The sequence below is a fragment of the Lepus europaeus genome, chromosome 5 (assembly GCF_033115175.1).
Source record: "Lepus europaeus isolate LE1 chromosome 5, mLepTim1.pri, whole genome shotgun sequence".
NCBI lineage: Eukaryota > Metazoa > Chordata > Mammalia > Lagomorpha > Leporidae > Lepus > Lepus europaeus.
The window spans coordinates 156,727,576-156,740,314 of record NC_084831.1 but is presented as its reverse complement, the minus strand read 5'-3'; the positions used below and the strand labels follow the sequence as shown (position 1 = coordinate 156,740,314).

The 12,739-nt window shown below is 51.9% G+C and overlaps 1 protein-coding gene across 6 annotated transcripts in view; it reads left to right on the top strand.

Annotated features, from left to right (window-relative positions):
* RABGAP1L (RAB GTPase activating protein 1 like) overlaps positions 1–2,334 on the top strand; it is an 803,019-nt gene extending 800,685 nt beyond the window's left edge. For 3 of the 6 annotated variants that reach the window (XM_062192987.1, XM_062192988.1, XM_062192986.1), the window contains exons 25-26: positions 28–225; positions 1,077–2,320. In XM_062192987.1, coding sequence (XP_062048971.1) covers positions 28–225; positions 1,077–1,229 — 351 coding nt within the window. In that variant the 3' untranslated portion in view covers positions 1,230–2,320. Of the gene's footprint in view, positions 1–27; positions 226–1,076 lie in introns of all 6 variants that reach the window. The other 3 variants (XM_062192994.1, XM_062192993.1, XM_062192989.1) reach the window with 3 other exon arrangements.
* Positions 2,335–12,739: the final 10,405 nt, after the last annotated feature.

Sequence of the window (12,739 nt, the reverse complement as noted above, 5' to 3'; positions counted from 1 at the left end):
GTTGATGTTGTCTCTCTCGGCTCTCAGGGCAGAATGATGGCGTGCCAGCACTGCAGTGAGGTTTTCAGCAAGGAGGACGCCTTGCGAGTAGCAGCCCCGAGCAGAGAGGCCCAGGGGGCGGAGCCCGACGAGGAGAAGGACGCGCTCAAGAAGCAGCTGAGGGAGATGGAGCTGGAGCTGGCGCAAACCAAGCTGCAGCTGGTGGAGGCCAAGTGTAAGATCCAGGTCGGTGGCTCGGAAGACGGAGAGGGAACGGTACTGGCCCGGAGCTGTAGAACCTTGGAATACATCTGTGTGGGTCAGAACCAGAGCTGCTGGGATAAATGAGTACACGTGGCTGTCCACTCGTGTGCACCTTACGGCGAGCACTCGTATAGAAACAAACGCATCAGTTTAAATGCAGTTCTAGTAATGACAGTTACACCTCGCGAGACCTTAAGCATGTGCTTTTTTAGTTTGCCCCGAGATTTTTTTTTTTAATCTTCGCAGGTTTTGCCAGATCCTTTGCTTCAGTCTCTCTCCTCACATTGGAGGATACCATAACTAGAAAAACCGCCCGGCTTCTTATGTACTGTGCCCATTTCCTGCATACCAGAGGTTCTGACCCACCGCCTCGAGCAGCCGGTACCAGGCTTCGCTGAGCTGGCGGGCCCAGCCATGTGTGGCTGCAGACCTCGTATGTTCTAAAGGGCGAAGGCGTTCGCCTGTGGAGCTGGAACCATTCATGCTTTCTCCAACAGTAACAATTCGATCTGGCCGTAACTTTATTTTTGTGGCTTTAAACATAATATCTCAACTTGCAGCCTACATTGCAGAGGGGGGAAAAAAAGGAATAAAATGAGGTTTTATTTTACTGTTCCGAGAAAGCTCGGGCTCAGGTGTTAGTGGTAACTCCTTCAGCGCCAGCTTTTTCCTTGCATTACGAAGCCAATTAAATCTCTCCTGGGTTTTGTGGGAGGAAACCTGCGGCTGCGTAGACCTGGGGAGTCCACAACACTGTGCTCCTCTTTTATTTTTACCCCCTGCTGGTAGAGAAAACATTTATGTAACTTAAATGATTTTCTTTCTTTAATTAGGAACTTGAACATCAGAGAGGAGCCCTTATGAATGAAATCCAAGCTGCAAAAAACTCTTGGTTTAGCAAAACCCTGAACTCCATCAAAACGGCCACAGGCACGCAGCCTCTGCAGCCGCCACAGGCCAGCCAGCCAGCCAAGGAGAGCACATAGTTCCCACCTCCCCCCAGCCCAAGAGCACAAGGATCAAAGCAGCGGACACCCAGGAGGGCTCTGCCTGGTCCCTCGGAAGGGGAGTCAAGGAGGCCGGAAAGCAAGCCAGAATCTCCGAGTAGCGCTCGCTCTTTCTTACACGACACTTTTCAAAGGGATGCTAGAACCAGCCCGCTTCAGAATGCTGAATACCTGTTTTCCAGCTTCTTAGTGGAAGGCTGTGTTCAGATGGGTCATAGTATTCCACGTTATTTTGTATGCCTGACGTTTAGTGGGAAATAAGTAATTCAGAACTAAATGCTTTGTATTTACAACTAATTATTCATAATTATTTTTATCTTAAGAATGGAGACATCTGTTATTCCAAGGTTGAAGTGGTAGGAAGATCTTTGCCACAGCAAAAAAACAAAACAAACAAACCCGCAAAAGTTGAAACCTGCAGCTCTTACCCTTTCAGAATCAGTCAGCTAAAGCACACTGTGGGGCCAGCCGTGACCTCAGGTTTCCTCCCGAGAGTGATTCCCAGGGTGATGGTGATCTGTCCAAAGGAAAGAACAGACCGGAGATTGAAGCGTCCCCAGAGATACTGGGGTTATCTTTGCTTTCTGTGGGTACATCTGGGAGTGAAGTGCCAAGAACTGTGGAAGGGACCGGCTATTGTAGCACGCCGGCTGTTGGAACACACGAGCAGGGAAAGGGGCTGAGGTTCTGGTGATGGTGGATGTTCTTGGCTCTGGTGTTCCAACGGCTCCTTTGAAGAACCCACCTGGGCTTGCAGCTTCCTGAGTACTGAACAGCTGTGTCTGCAGCCAATGTGAAGGCCAAGGTGGCCATTGCTGAGTTGCAGACTTACAGGGCTTTCCCCAGAGAGGCCTGCAGAGGGCGAGCTCCCGCTGTGCTCAGGGGGAGACCAGAGGGTGGGCTCCAGCTGTGCTTAGGGGGACCAGAGGCCGAGCTCCCGCTGTGCTCAGGGGGAGACCAGAGGGTGAGCTCCAGTGTGCTTAGGGGGACCAGAGGCCGAGCTCCAGCTGTGCTCAGGGGAACCAGAGGGTGAGCTCCAGCTGTGCTCAGGGGGGGACCAGAGGGTGAGCTCCAGCTGTGCTCAGGGGGGGACCAGAGGGTGAGCTCCAGCTGTGCTCAGGGGGACCAGAGGGTGAGCTGTGCTCAGGGGGGACCAGAGGGTGAGCTCCCGCTGTGCTCAGGGGGACCAGAGGGTGGGCTCCCGCTGTGCTCAGGGGGGACCAGAGGGTGAGCTCCCGCTGTGCTCAGGGGGACCAGAGGGTGGGCTCCAGCTGTGCTCAGGGGGACCAGAGGGTGAGCTCCCGCTGTGCTCAGGGGGGGACCAGAGGGTGAGCTCCAGCTGTGCTCAGGGGGGGACCAGAGGGTGAGCTCCCGCTGTGCTCAGGGGGGGACCATAGGGTGAGCTCCAGCTGTGCTCAGGGGGACCAGAGGGTGAGCTCCAGCTGTGCTTAGGGGGACCAGAGGGTGAGCTCCCGCTGTGCTCAGGGGGGGGGGGAACCAGAGGGTGAGCTCCAGCTGTGCTCAGGGGGACCAGAGGGTGAGCTCCAGCTGTGCTCAGGGGGACCAGAGGGTGAGCTCCAGCTGTGCTCAGGGGGACCAGAGGGTGAGCTCCAGCTGTGCTCAGGGGGGGACCAGAGGGTGAGCTCCAGCTGTGCTCAGGGGGACCAGAGGGTGAGCTCCAGCTGTGCTCAGGGGGACCAGAGGGTGAGCTCCAGCTGTGCTCAGGGGGGGACCAGAGGGTGAGCTCCAGCTGTGCTCAGGGGGGGACCAGAGGGTGAGCTCCAGCTGTGCTCAGGGGGACCAGAGGGTGAGCTCCAGCTGTGCTCAGGGGGACCAGAGGGTGAGCTCCAGCTGTGCTCAGGGGGGGACCAGAGGGTGAGCTCCAGCTGTGCTCAGGGGGGACCAGAGGGTGAGCTCCAGCTGTGCTCAGGGGGACCAGAGGGTGAGCTCCAGCTGTGCTCAGGGGGACCAGAGGGTGAGCTCCAGCTGTGCTCAGGGGGAGACCAGAGGGTGAGCTCCAGCTGTGCTCAGGGGGACCAGAGGGTGAGCTCCAGCTGTGCTCAGGGGGACCAGAGGGTGAGCTCCAGCTGTGCTCAGGGGGACCAGAGGGTGAGCTCCAGCTGTGCTCAGGGGGACCAGAGGGTGAGCTCCCGCTGTGCTTAGGGGGGACCAGAGGGTGAGCTCCAGCTGTGCTCAGGGGGGGACCAGAAGGTGAGCTCCAGCTGTGCTTAGGGGGGGACCAGAGGGTGAGCTCCCGCTGTGCTCAGGGGGGACCAGAGGGTGAGCTCCAGCTGTGCTCGGGGGGACCAGAGGGTGAGCTCCAGCTGTGCTCAGGGGGACCAGAGGGTGAGCTCCCGCTGTGCTCAGGGGGGACCAGAGGGTGAGCTCCAGCTGTGCTCAGGGGGGGACCAGAGGGTGAGCTCCAGCTGTGCTCGGGGGAGACCAGAGGGTGAGCTCCAGCTGTGCTCAGGGGGGACCAGAGGGTGAGCTCCAGCTGTGCTCAGGGGGACAGAGGGTGAGCTCCAGCTGTGCTCAGGGGGAGACCAGAGGGTGAGCTCCAGCTGTGCTCAGGGGGGGACCAGAGGGTGAGCTCCAGCTGTGCTCAGGGGGAGACCAGAGGGTGAGCTCCAGCTGTGCTCAGGGGGACCAGAGGGTGAGCTCCAGCTGTGCTCAGGGGGACCAGAGGGTGAGCTCCAGCTGTGCTCAGGGGGAGACCAGAGGGTGAGCTCCAGCTGTGCTCAGGGGGACCAGAGGCTGAGCTCCAGCTGTGCTCAGGGGGATCAGAGGGTGAGCTGTGCTCAGGGGGACCAGAGGGTGAGCTCCAGCTGTGCTTAGGGGGACCAGAGGGTGAGCTCCAGCTGTGCTCAGGGGGACCAGAGGGTGAGCTCCAGCTGTGCTCAGGGGGACCAGAGGCCGAGCTCCAGCTGTGCTCGGGGGGGGGACCAGAGGGTGGGCTCCAGCTGTGCTTAGGGGGAGACCAGAGGGTGAGCTCCAGCTGTGCTTAGGGGGCCACTGACAGAGCGACAGAGTGCTGGCTGCACTTGAGCTAAGGGCACTCACGTACTGGGACTTTGTTCAAGGACGTAGTTTTAAGATGGGAAGGTGAGGTCAGCTTCGCGTCATCCTACTGTAACGTTAGGCAACTCTTCCTGACTTCTGTGGCTCCCTAAAAACGTGCTCCAGGTCCATGGAGATGAAGATTCAAATGCATTTGTGACATTTTTGATTGAAGATGTTTATAGAAATACTTACCTCATGGAAAGATGAAGCTGTTGCTTAAAAATGGTTAGAAATATTTTTTTTCAGTTATATTTAACATCCTGTACGACTCCTGCTTGCAGGAAGGTCTTTGGTAAGGACAAAACTGAAGTTCCCATTTTTCTGAGCTGCTTTGGAGGCCTCTGGTCCTTTCACACCAATCAGACAACTGTCAGCTGTGTACAGTAACACGTATTGATGCTCATTCTTGGCTTCACTGTTGAACGTAATTGTTTGCAAAAGATCTTACCAACCTAGTGCCAGAGTGCTTCTCCCGTGTGCCATATGTTGCCGTTGTAAGGAATGCACCCGATAGGGGCCCTCTCAACCCCGGGGGAGGTCCTGCAGCCTGCTCAGGCCAGACCCTCTCCTCTCATGTGCTGTTTCCAAAGTGAAATCCCCTTCATCTGGCCCATACCATGCACAGCTCGTAAAAGTGGCCGGGTTATCTGTTAGCTGCTTCACCGTCCATCAGATAGCTCTGTTCTTACAGAAATCTCTCCTTTCCTTCTTCTTCTCTCATCTTGCATCAGAAAACTCATTTCTTTTTGCCAACCCAGAAAGTGACCCAGCATTCCAAGTGTCTCCATGGACTCTACATTCCCTACTTGGCGATTTAGATAAGCTAATATATTTTTTCTTGTAAAATAAAATGGCTAGAAAGTTATATCTTGGCAGTTGTTTTTGTAAATCACTTAGTATGGTCTGTTCAGTTGTTTTTGTAAATCACTTAGTATGGTCTGTTAGCTTTAGTGGTGCTGTGTGCTTTGATTCCAAGAAGCCCTGTGCAAGTCGCCTTATCCGATAGCCAGCTAAATGTAAAACGTCCCCTTGTGCTGTGACCTTCACAGTCCACACCGAGCGCAGCACACTCCACAGCAGGCCTCCGGTGCATGATTCTCCCTACGAGGAAGAAGACAGAGTGGCTCTAGGTCCAGTCCCGAGGTGCAGCTGCAGAGTCCCTGTACTTTTTTCCTTTAAGCAAAATCAGTAGGTTCATCCATTCCAAAAGAATGAGGTCTGTCTGCTGAGTTCTCTTTTACTCTTTGAAGTGATTATGAAATATACGGATTTTTCCCCTTTCTCCAGCCGCTTTCTATACTTGAGTATGTTTAGAGATACCATAGTCTACATGTCCCTTACTGCAGTATCTTTTAGTTAGTAGCCAAAGTAAGGCTGGGAAGAAAGTGGAGAATCTGGGATGTGATGTGGTCCTGCACACAGTGCTGTGATAGTAATGTTCCAGACCACAGGGCCTTCATTCTCTGTTGTTTGAAAACTCAAGCCTCTCAGCGTGAGGTAACTACTAGTTTTAATTTCACTTATTTTGGGATATTGGTGAGAATTGCAACTGTTCTCGTAAATTTCTTTTATAAAGAAATTGACCAGCCACATATTCTGGGAATTTTCAAACATCTTGGTGTTTTTCCATCTTTTCCTAGTATGTACACAGTATGTAAAACAATCTTCCCAAAATACAGTATTTGCAACATCTAAGAATTACCATTTCTCTTTTCATTAAATTCTATAGAATAAACTAGGTGAATGAAATTCAAGTCAATAATCCAGTTCAGTAGTTTTTATATCTTGAGAATCTTGTTTAACACATTCTTTGAAGCTGAAAGAAACCAAGCTGAGTTTTGCAGTGCATATGTTTGCTAGCTTCCCACATCCTGGGCTGTGTCACAATTTGGTTATATTTAGTTACATGTAATTTAATGCAAAGAAATTCCCACTTACCTTCTGTCCTGTATTATGAGTGCTAATCAGAAACACTAATAGGAATGCCATATAGGCCTAAAACCTACCTTTCCATATAACCAGTATCTCTCTTCACCTCTTCCAGCTATTAAATAATTTCTTCTTTATTGGCTGAAATTTCCCTGGGAAAGTAGAAAAGCAACTTTTATACCTAGGTTGGGATATTTAATAGTATTCATCTTGCTTCATTAAACAATATTTCTCTGTATATTGATTTTACTTTACCCCCTGCTCCACTTTCTTCAAACATTTTCCAACTTAAGTGAGAAAACTAAGAAAATTCAGAAATGAAAGCACAGGAGATAACAGAACTAGAATCTTGCAGGAGTCAGTCACCTAGCATGAGAGTCACATATGTAACCATCATGTGGGAGTCAGTCACCTAGCATGAGAGTCACATATGTAACCATGATGTGGGAGTCAGTCACCTAGCGTGAGAGTCACATATGTAACCATGATGTGGGAGTCAGTCACCTAGCGTGAGAGTCACATATGTAACCATGATGTGGGAGTCAGTCACCTAGCGTGAGAGTCACATATGTAACCATGATGTGGGAGTCACCTAGCGTGAGTCACATATGTAACCATGATGTGGGAGTCAGTCACCTAGCATGAGAGTCACATATGTAACCATGATGTGGGAGTCAGTCACCTAGCGTGAGAGTCACATATGTAACCATGATGTGGGAGTCAGTCACCTAGCGTGAGAGTCACATATGTAACCATCATGTGGGAGTCAGTCACCTAGCGTGAGAGTCACATATGTAACCATCATATGGGAGTCAGTCACCTAGCGTGAGAGTCACATATGTAACCATGATGTGGGAGTCAGTCACCTAGCGTGAGTCACATATGTAACCATCATGTGGGAGTCAGTCACCTAGTGTGAGTCACATATGTAACCATGATGTGGGAGTCAGTCACCTAGCGTGAGAGTCACATATGTAACCATCATGTGGGAGTCAGTCACCTAGTGTGAGTCACATATGTAACCATGATGTGGGAGTCAGTCACCTAGCGTGAGAGTCACATATGTAACCATCATGTGGGAGTCAGTCACCTAGCGTGAGAGTCACATATGTAACCATGATGTGGGAGTCACCTAGCGTGAGTCACATATGTAACCATGATGTGGGAGTCAGTCACCTAGCATGAGAGTCACATATGTAACCATGATGTGGGAGTCAGTCACCTAGCGTGAGTCACATATGTAACCATGATGTGGGAGTCAGTCACCTAGCGTGAGAGTCACATATGTAACCATGATGTGGGAGTCAGTCACCTAGTGTGAGTCACATATGTAACCATGATGTGGGAGTCAGTCACCTAGCGTGAGAGTCACATATGTAACCATCATGTGGGACTGAGCTTTTCTTTAGCTGAAATTGATCTACTAACTGTCCCATCAATTCTGTGCATCAAACCAAAGGCGGTGGTCTGGTTTTAGGACCCCATTAGGGCAAAAAATGAACTTCTAAATAATATATCTTGTTTGCTTTATCTTTTCTTAATTATTTAGCAAGATGATCTTATTTTGTAATCTACCCTTAAAAACTCTAAAATACCTCTCATTCTCTTGCTTCTAGTATAGGTAAATGAAAGAATGAGCAAAGTCTGTTTTGTTTGACCAACGTTGAGGGGCGAGGTGTGTGTGTGTGTGTGTGTGTGTGTGAGTGAATGAGTGAGCGAGCGAGGAATTTTAAAGGTACCCCTGCACCCAAGTGTACACTGAGATTTCAGTCACAGTGATCAAAAGCTGGAAGACCAGACAACAGCTGAATGGCCTGTGCTTCCCACTACCAGACACACACTCTGCCTAGTCGCCATACTGATGTTCTCACTAAACCTGTTTCCTCTCTCCTAGCAGCTCCCTCTGGTGCAGGTAAGACTCTACCTTAGCAACTGTCTTGTAAAAGCTCCCCCAGTGAGGGCTTCAGTGGGGACCGCACCTCAGCGGGACATGCTGATCTTGGTTGCAGTGAGTAAAGTGGATGTTCCTGGGCGTTCGTGGTCAGCTGGCTGGTGCTCCCTCCTCAGTTCCCATCTAAAGGAAGGCACACATGTCAGCCTTACGAGCGCCACATGAATTTGCTACCTGCTGCCAACACCTACTATGCTCCTGGTACACTTCATGAGTGTGTCCCGTTCTCCCTGCCTGCACCCTGGCCTTATCGTCCTGAAAAGTAAGAAAAAAAGACTCATTGAGTCAAAAATGAACATTCTAAGTCACTCTGCTTTTTTGTTGGCAATTAGTTAACAGGTAAAATCTTTTCCAGTAAAGTGTAACATTTAGTAACTATCAAATATAAAGTATAGGAGACTGGTTTGTGAGACCATAAATGCATCAAGGCCCTGGTGTCCTCAAAGCACAAGAACAAAGCTGGAGACTGTCCCGGCATCTGAGGTGTCCCAACAGCCTTGGGTTAGTTCCTCTGCCGTGGGCACTTTGTGTGATGCGTGGGGACTAGCTCAGACGAGGGAACGTTTCTCAGCTCCCGTTTACTTCCTCTCCAACTCCTACTTTTCCCTTGCTGAGGAGGTAGAAGAAATTCTATCCTGCCGGTTTTTATGAACTCTATGATTTTGCCGACATCTCTAATGGAAAGTTCTAGAGGATGAAAGAGTTGACTAGTCCGAACCGTGCTGACCACAAGAGAAGCAGACAGTGAACAGCCTCTTCCTCAGTGAACACTGACCAGTTAGATGTTTCCATAACGCCATGTATATGTAGAGTACACTCTGTAAATGCAAATGTAATGCTTGTCAAGAAAAGTGCAATTTATTGAACATTGTCCCAACAAATGTTTACTTTTATAATTGTAATGAACTTGAATTGGATTAGTACCTTATTTTCATGTGTGAATGAAGCCTTGTGAAATAAACAAATGCAACCCAGAAAGTAACAAGGTGACTGTGTTTGTGAGTCAGTGGTGTTCTCGAGGCCTTGTGTCGCCCTGTGGGCCCCAAGAAATAGTAATAAACATTTGTTCCGAAGTCCATACATGTCCTCCTGATTTTTTTTCTGGTTGACTTCACTCTGAATCACTTGAACCCAGTGTTTCTGTAACACTTCTCACCTGGCACTAAATTCCAGGCAACTGAGAAAGGAAACACACAGACTACACCTGCAGCGTGGTGCCCTGTGCAGCAACACTGCCCTCTTCCCTTTCTATGGAGACTCCTTGGTTACAAGTAATGGACTCTCTCAGACTGGATTCACGGGGCTCCTGGCCTGCCCCGTGAACTCTGACATCTATCGCCTTGGAAAACTATCCTGGGCCCGAAGGACAGCCTACAAAAGCAGCGCCACCTACGTAAGTTGACAGAGGGTCTTTGGCCTAGCAGTTGACGGTGTTGAATATGCCCGTGTCCCATAATGGAGGGCCTGTGTCCAACGGTCACCTGCACTTCCTGATTCCAGCTTCCTACTGGGGTGGTGGTGCAAGTACTTGGGTTCCAGCCACTCACATAGGCGATCTGGGTTGAGTTCCTGCCTCCCAGCTCTGGCCCTCGCCCAACCTAGGGCTGATTCAGGCATTTGGGGAGTGAACCAGCAGATGGGCACTGCCTCTCCGTTAAGAACAAACATGCAGACTCTCAGCTGACCAAAGCAGAACCTCTCTGCGTGTGGACGGGGGATGGCTGATGATCGCACCTATCTCCCACTGACTGCTGCTCTGACTGGAGCAGTCTGGAGGAGCCTCCCTGGTGTTACTTGAGAAATGAGCTCTGTGTTGATCTGGGGAGAGTATTTCAGGCAGTGGGAACAGCGTTACAGAGAGCAAATCCAGTCTGTTCGAGGAACCTAAAAAATGGCAGTGTTGAAAGCTGGGAGAGGAGAAGAGAGCGATGAGCAAGGGGTTCTGTGAAAGAAGACAGGAGGCTCACAAGGGAAGCCCGTGCCGAGCATCCTAGAGCGAGGCCAGGAGCTTCAAGTGTGTTCTGTGGCAAGCTCTCCTCTAAGCCTAACAGAAGAGTTGTCAGGGCCTTCTGAGCAAAGGGATAGGATGGTTCCAAAGGATGATTCCACTCTGGGAAAAATGAACTGTAAAGGCTTAATGGGGAGGGAGAAAAAACAATAAAAGGTAAAAATCCAGACAAAATCATGAGTGACAGATTGGTCTTAAGTATGTAGGACAGGAAAATGTATTTTTCTGTCTGCCCATCTCAGGTCCATTGTCTGGGGCACCTCTAACAAGACAGATTAACGCAAGAAAAACATATAAATTTGTGTAAGTTTTACACAAGATCCTTCATAAGGAAACAAAGACCTGAAGAAATAGTTAAAACTTGGTGATGGTGGTTATTGTTTAGATTTTTATTTGAAAGGCAGAGTTACAGAGAGGGGGAGACGCAGATCAATTTTCCATCTGCTGGTTCATTCCCCAAATAGCCCCATCAGCCTGGGGCTAGTCCCATGACAGGAGCCAGGACTCCTATGTGGGTACAGGGGCCCAAGCACTTGGGCCACCCTCTGGTGCTTCTCAGGCCATAGCAGGGAGCTGGATTGGAAGTGGAGCAACTGGACAGGAACCCGGCGCTGCAGGTCATGGCTTAACCAGGTGTGCCACTGGACCCAGCGCTATTTCTTTTAATAGTAGGTTTGATGAAGAATGGGGAGTTGTAGAAAACACAGTGTGCTCTAAGGGTAGTAACCCGGGGGGGACTTAGCAAGGTTTGTTCCCGTTGCTGTGTCCCTGCGGTTTGGAGATAAGGGTGTTCCTCTCCTCCAGGCGTGGTAAGGGCACCTCTCCAGGGAGGGTTTTAGACCGCTTCCGGGGGGAGTGAGGGGGAAAGTCAGAGACAGCCCTGCAAACTCTCTCAGTTGGCCCAACTGCCATATTTTGGGATGTCGGCCCCACCCGCTGGCAGCAGTGAAGGCGTGGGAAGTGGTCTGAGTGTCTACGTAGTTTGAAGACTCAGCACCAGACCGGCTGCAGGCCTGAGACTGAAGACGTAGGCCTGACGCCACGGTCTGGGCAGTTAGAACGAGGTGGCCACGACACTAGCTCACGATTCACCGTGACGGCTGTTTGTTCCCTCTTGTTAAGCACTTGAGAATGCTAGGCTATCAGACACTGTAAAAACAGGTGCAGCTAATCTAACGTAGGGCTCCTGGCCCGCCCCGTGAACTCCGACATCTACCGCCTTGGAAAACTAGCCTGGCCCGAAGGACAGCCTGCAAAGCAGCGTCACCTACACAGTTGACAGTGTGTGGGGTTTCCACAAAGTGCAAACATCTCCAGCCACATGCAAAGCCAGAAACCGAATACCGCTCTGCCGGAAGAGGCCCCGGCGGCCCCTCTGTCACAGACTAAGCAGGCCCGGGCGTCATCCCCACGGAGCCCAGCGACGCCAACCCCGCAGGCTGCCTCCTTCCAGGTCATCTCCCTGCAGGTGTCAGTGTGTGTCGCACTCGCGTGTGTTCCCACGGCACTGCACGTCCGAGTCCTCACCGAGACCCCGGACCCCCAGAGCTCGGCGCGGGCTAGCGGACCTCGCAGGGGGTTGGGTGGTCCTCAGCGGAGCCGCAGACGTCATGAACATCAAAACGTGCAGGCGCCGCGGCTCACTAGGCTAATCCTCTGCCTTGCGGCGCCGGCACACCAGGTTCTAGTCCCGGTTGGGGCTCTGGATTCTATCCCGGTTGCTCCTCTTCCAGTCCAGCTCTCTGCTGTGGCCCGGGAGTGCAGTGGAGGATGGCCCAAGTGCTTGGGCCCTGCACCCCATGGGAGACCAGGAGAAGCACCTGGCTCCTGCCATCAGATCAGCGCGGTGCGCCGGCCGCAGCGGCCACTGGGGGATGAACCAACGGCAAAGGAAGACCTTTCTCTCTCTCTCTCTCTCACTATCCACTCTGCCTGTCAAAAATAAATAAATAAATAAATAAACATCAGAACCTGGGCTCCTCTGGAGCTCGACCTCATCGGCCCTGACGCCCACAGCACAGCACTCTGTCAGCATCCCTGAACCCCGCCGGTCCGCGCCCACCGCGGGGTCCACACGGCTCCGCCTCCAGCCTGGACCCCGCGATGACGTCACAGCGCCTAGACGCCAGATCGCCGTGACGTCTCCCGGCGCCAAACCCGCTGAACATCAAACCCCTCCCTTCGGTCATGCTCCATGATTATCACGTTTCTTCTGCGCCTTCGCCTCTCTCTCCTCCCGGAGGCTCAACCAAGCCTAAGCTAATATGGCCGCCTCACTAGCCCGGCGTCCTAGAGCGGACGCACGCAGTCGACTCTCTAGCCGACTTCCGCTCCGTGCCGGAAGCTCTCTGCGTTATTTCCGGGGCTGCGTTAAGGCAGCTGGTCCGATCTGCGACTGCGCAGCCGTGGCCAACGCGGTTACAGCATCAGTTCCCCGGGCGGGGGGAAGGGGCGTGGCTCTCCTCGGCTGACAGGTTCGCTCGCGAGATCTGAGCGTTCCGCGGCGGGCGGGCTCGCGAAGGTTCCAGAGGCTCCGCGTGC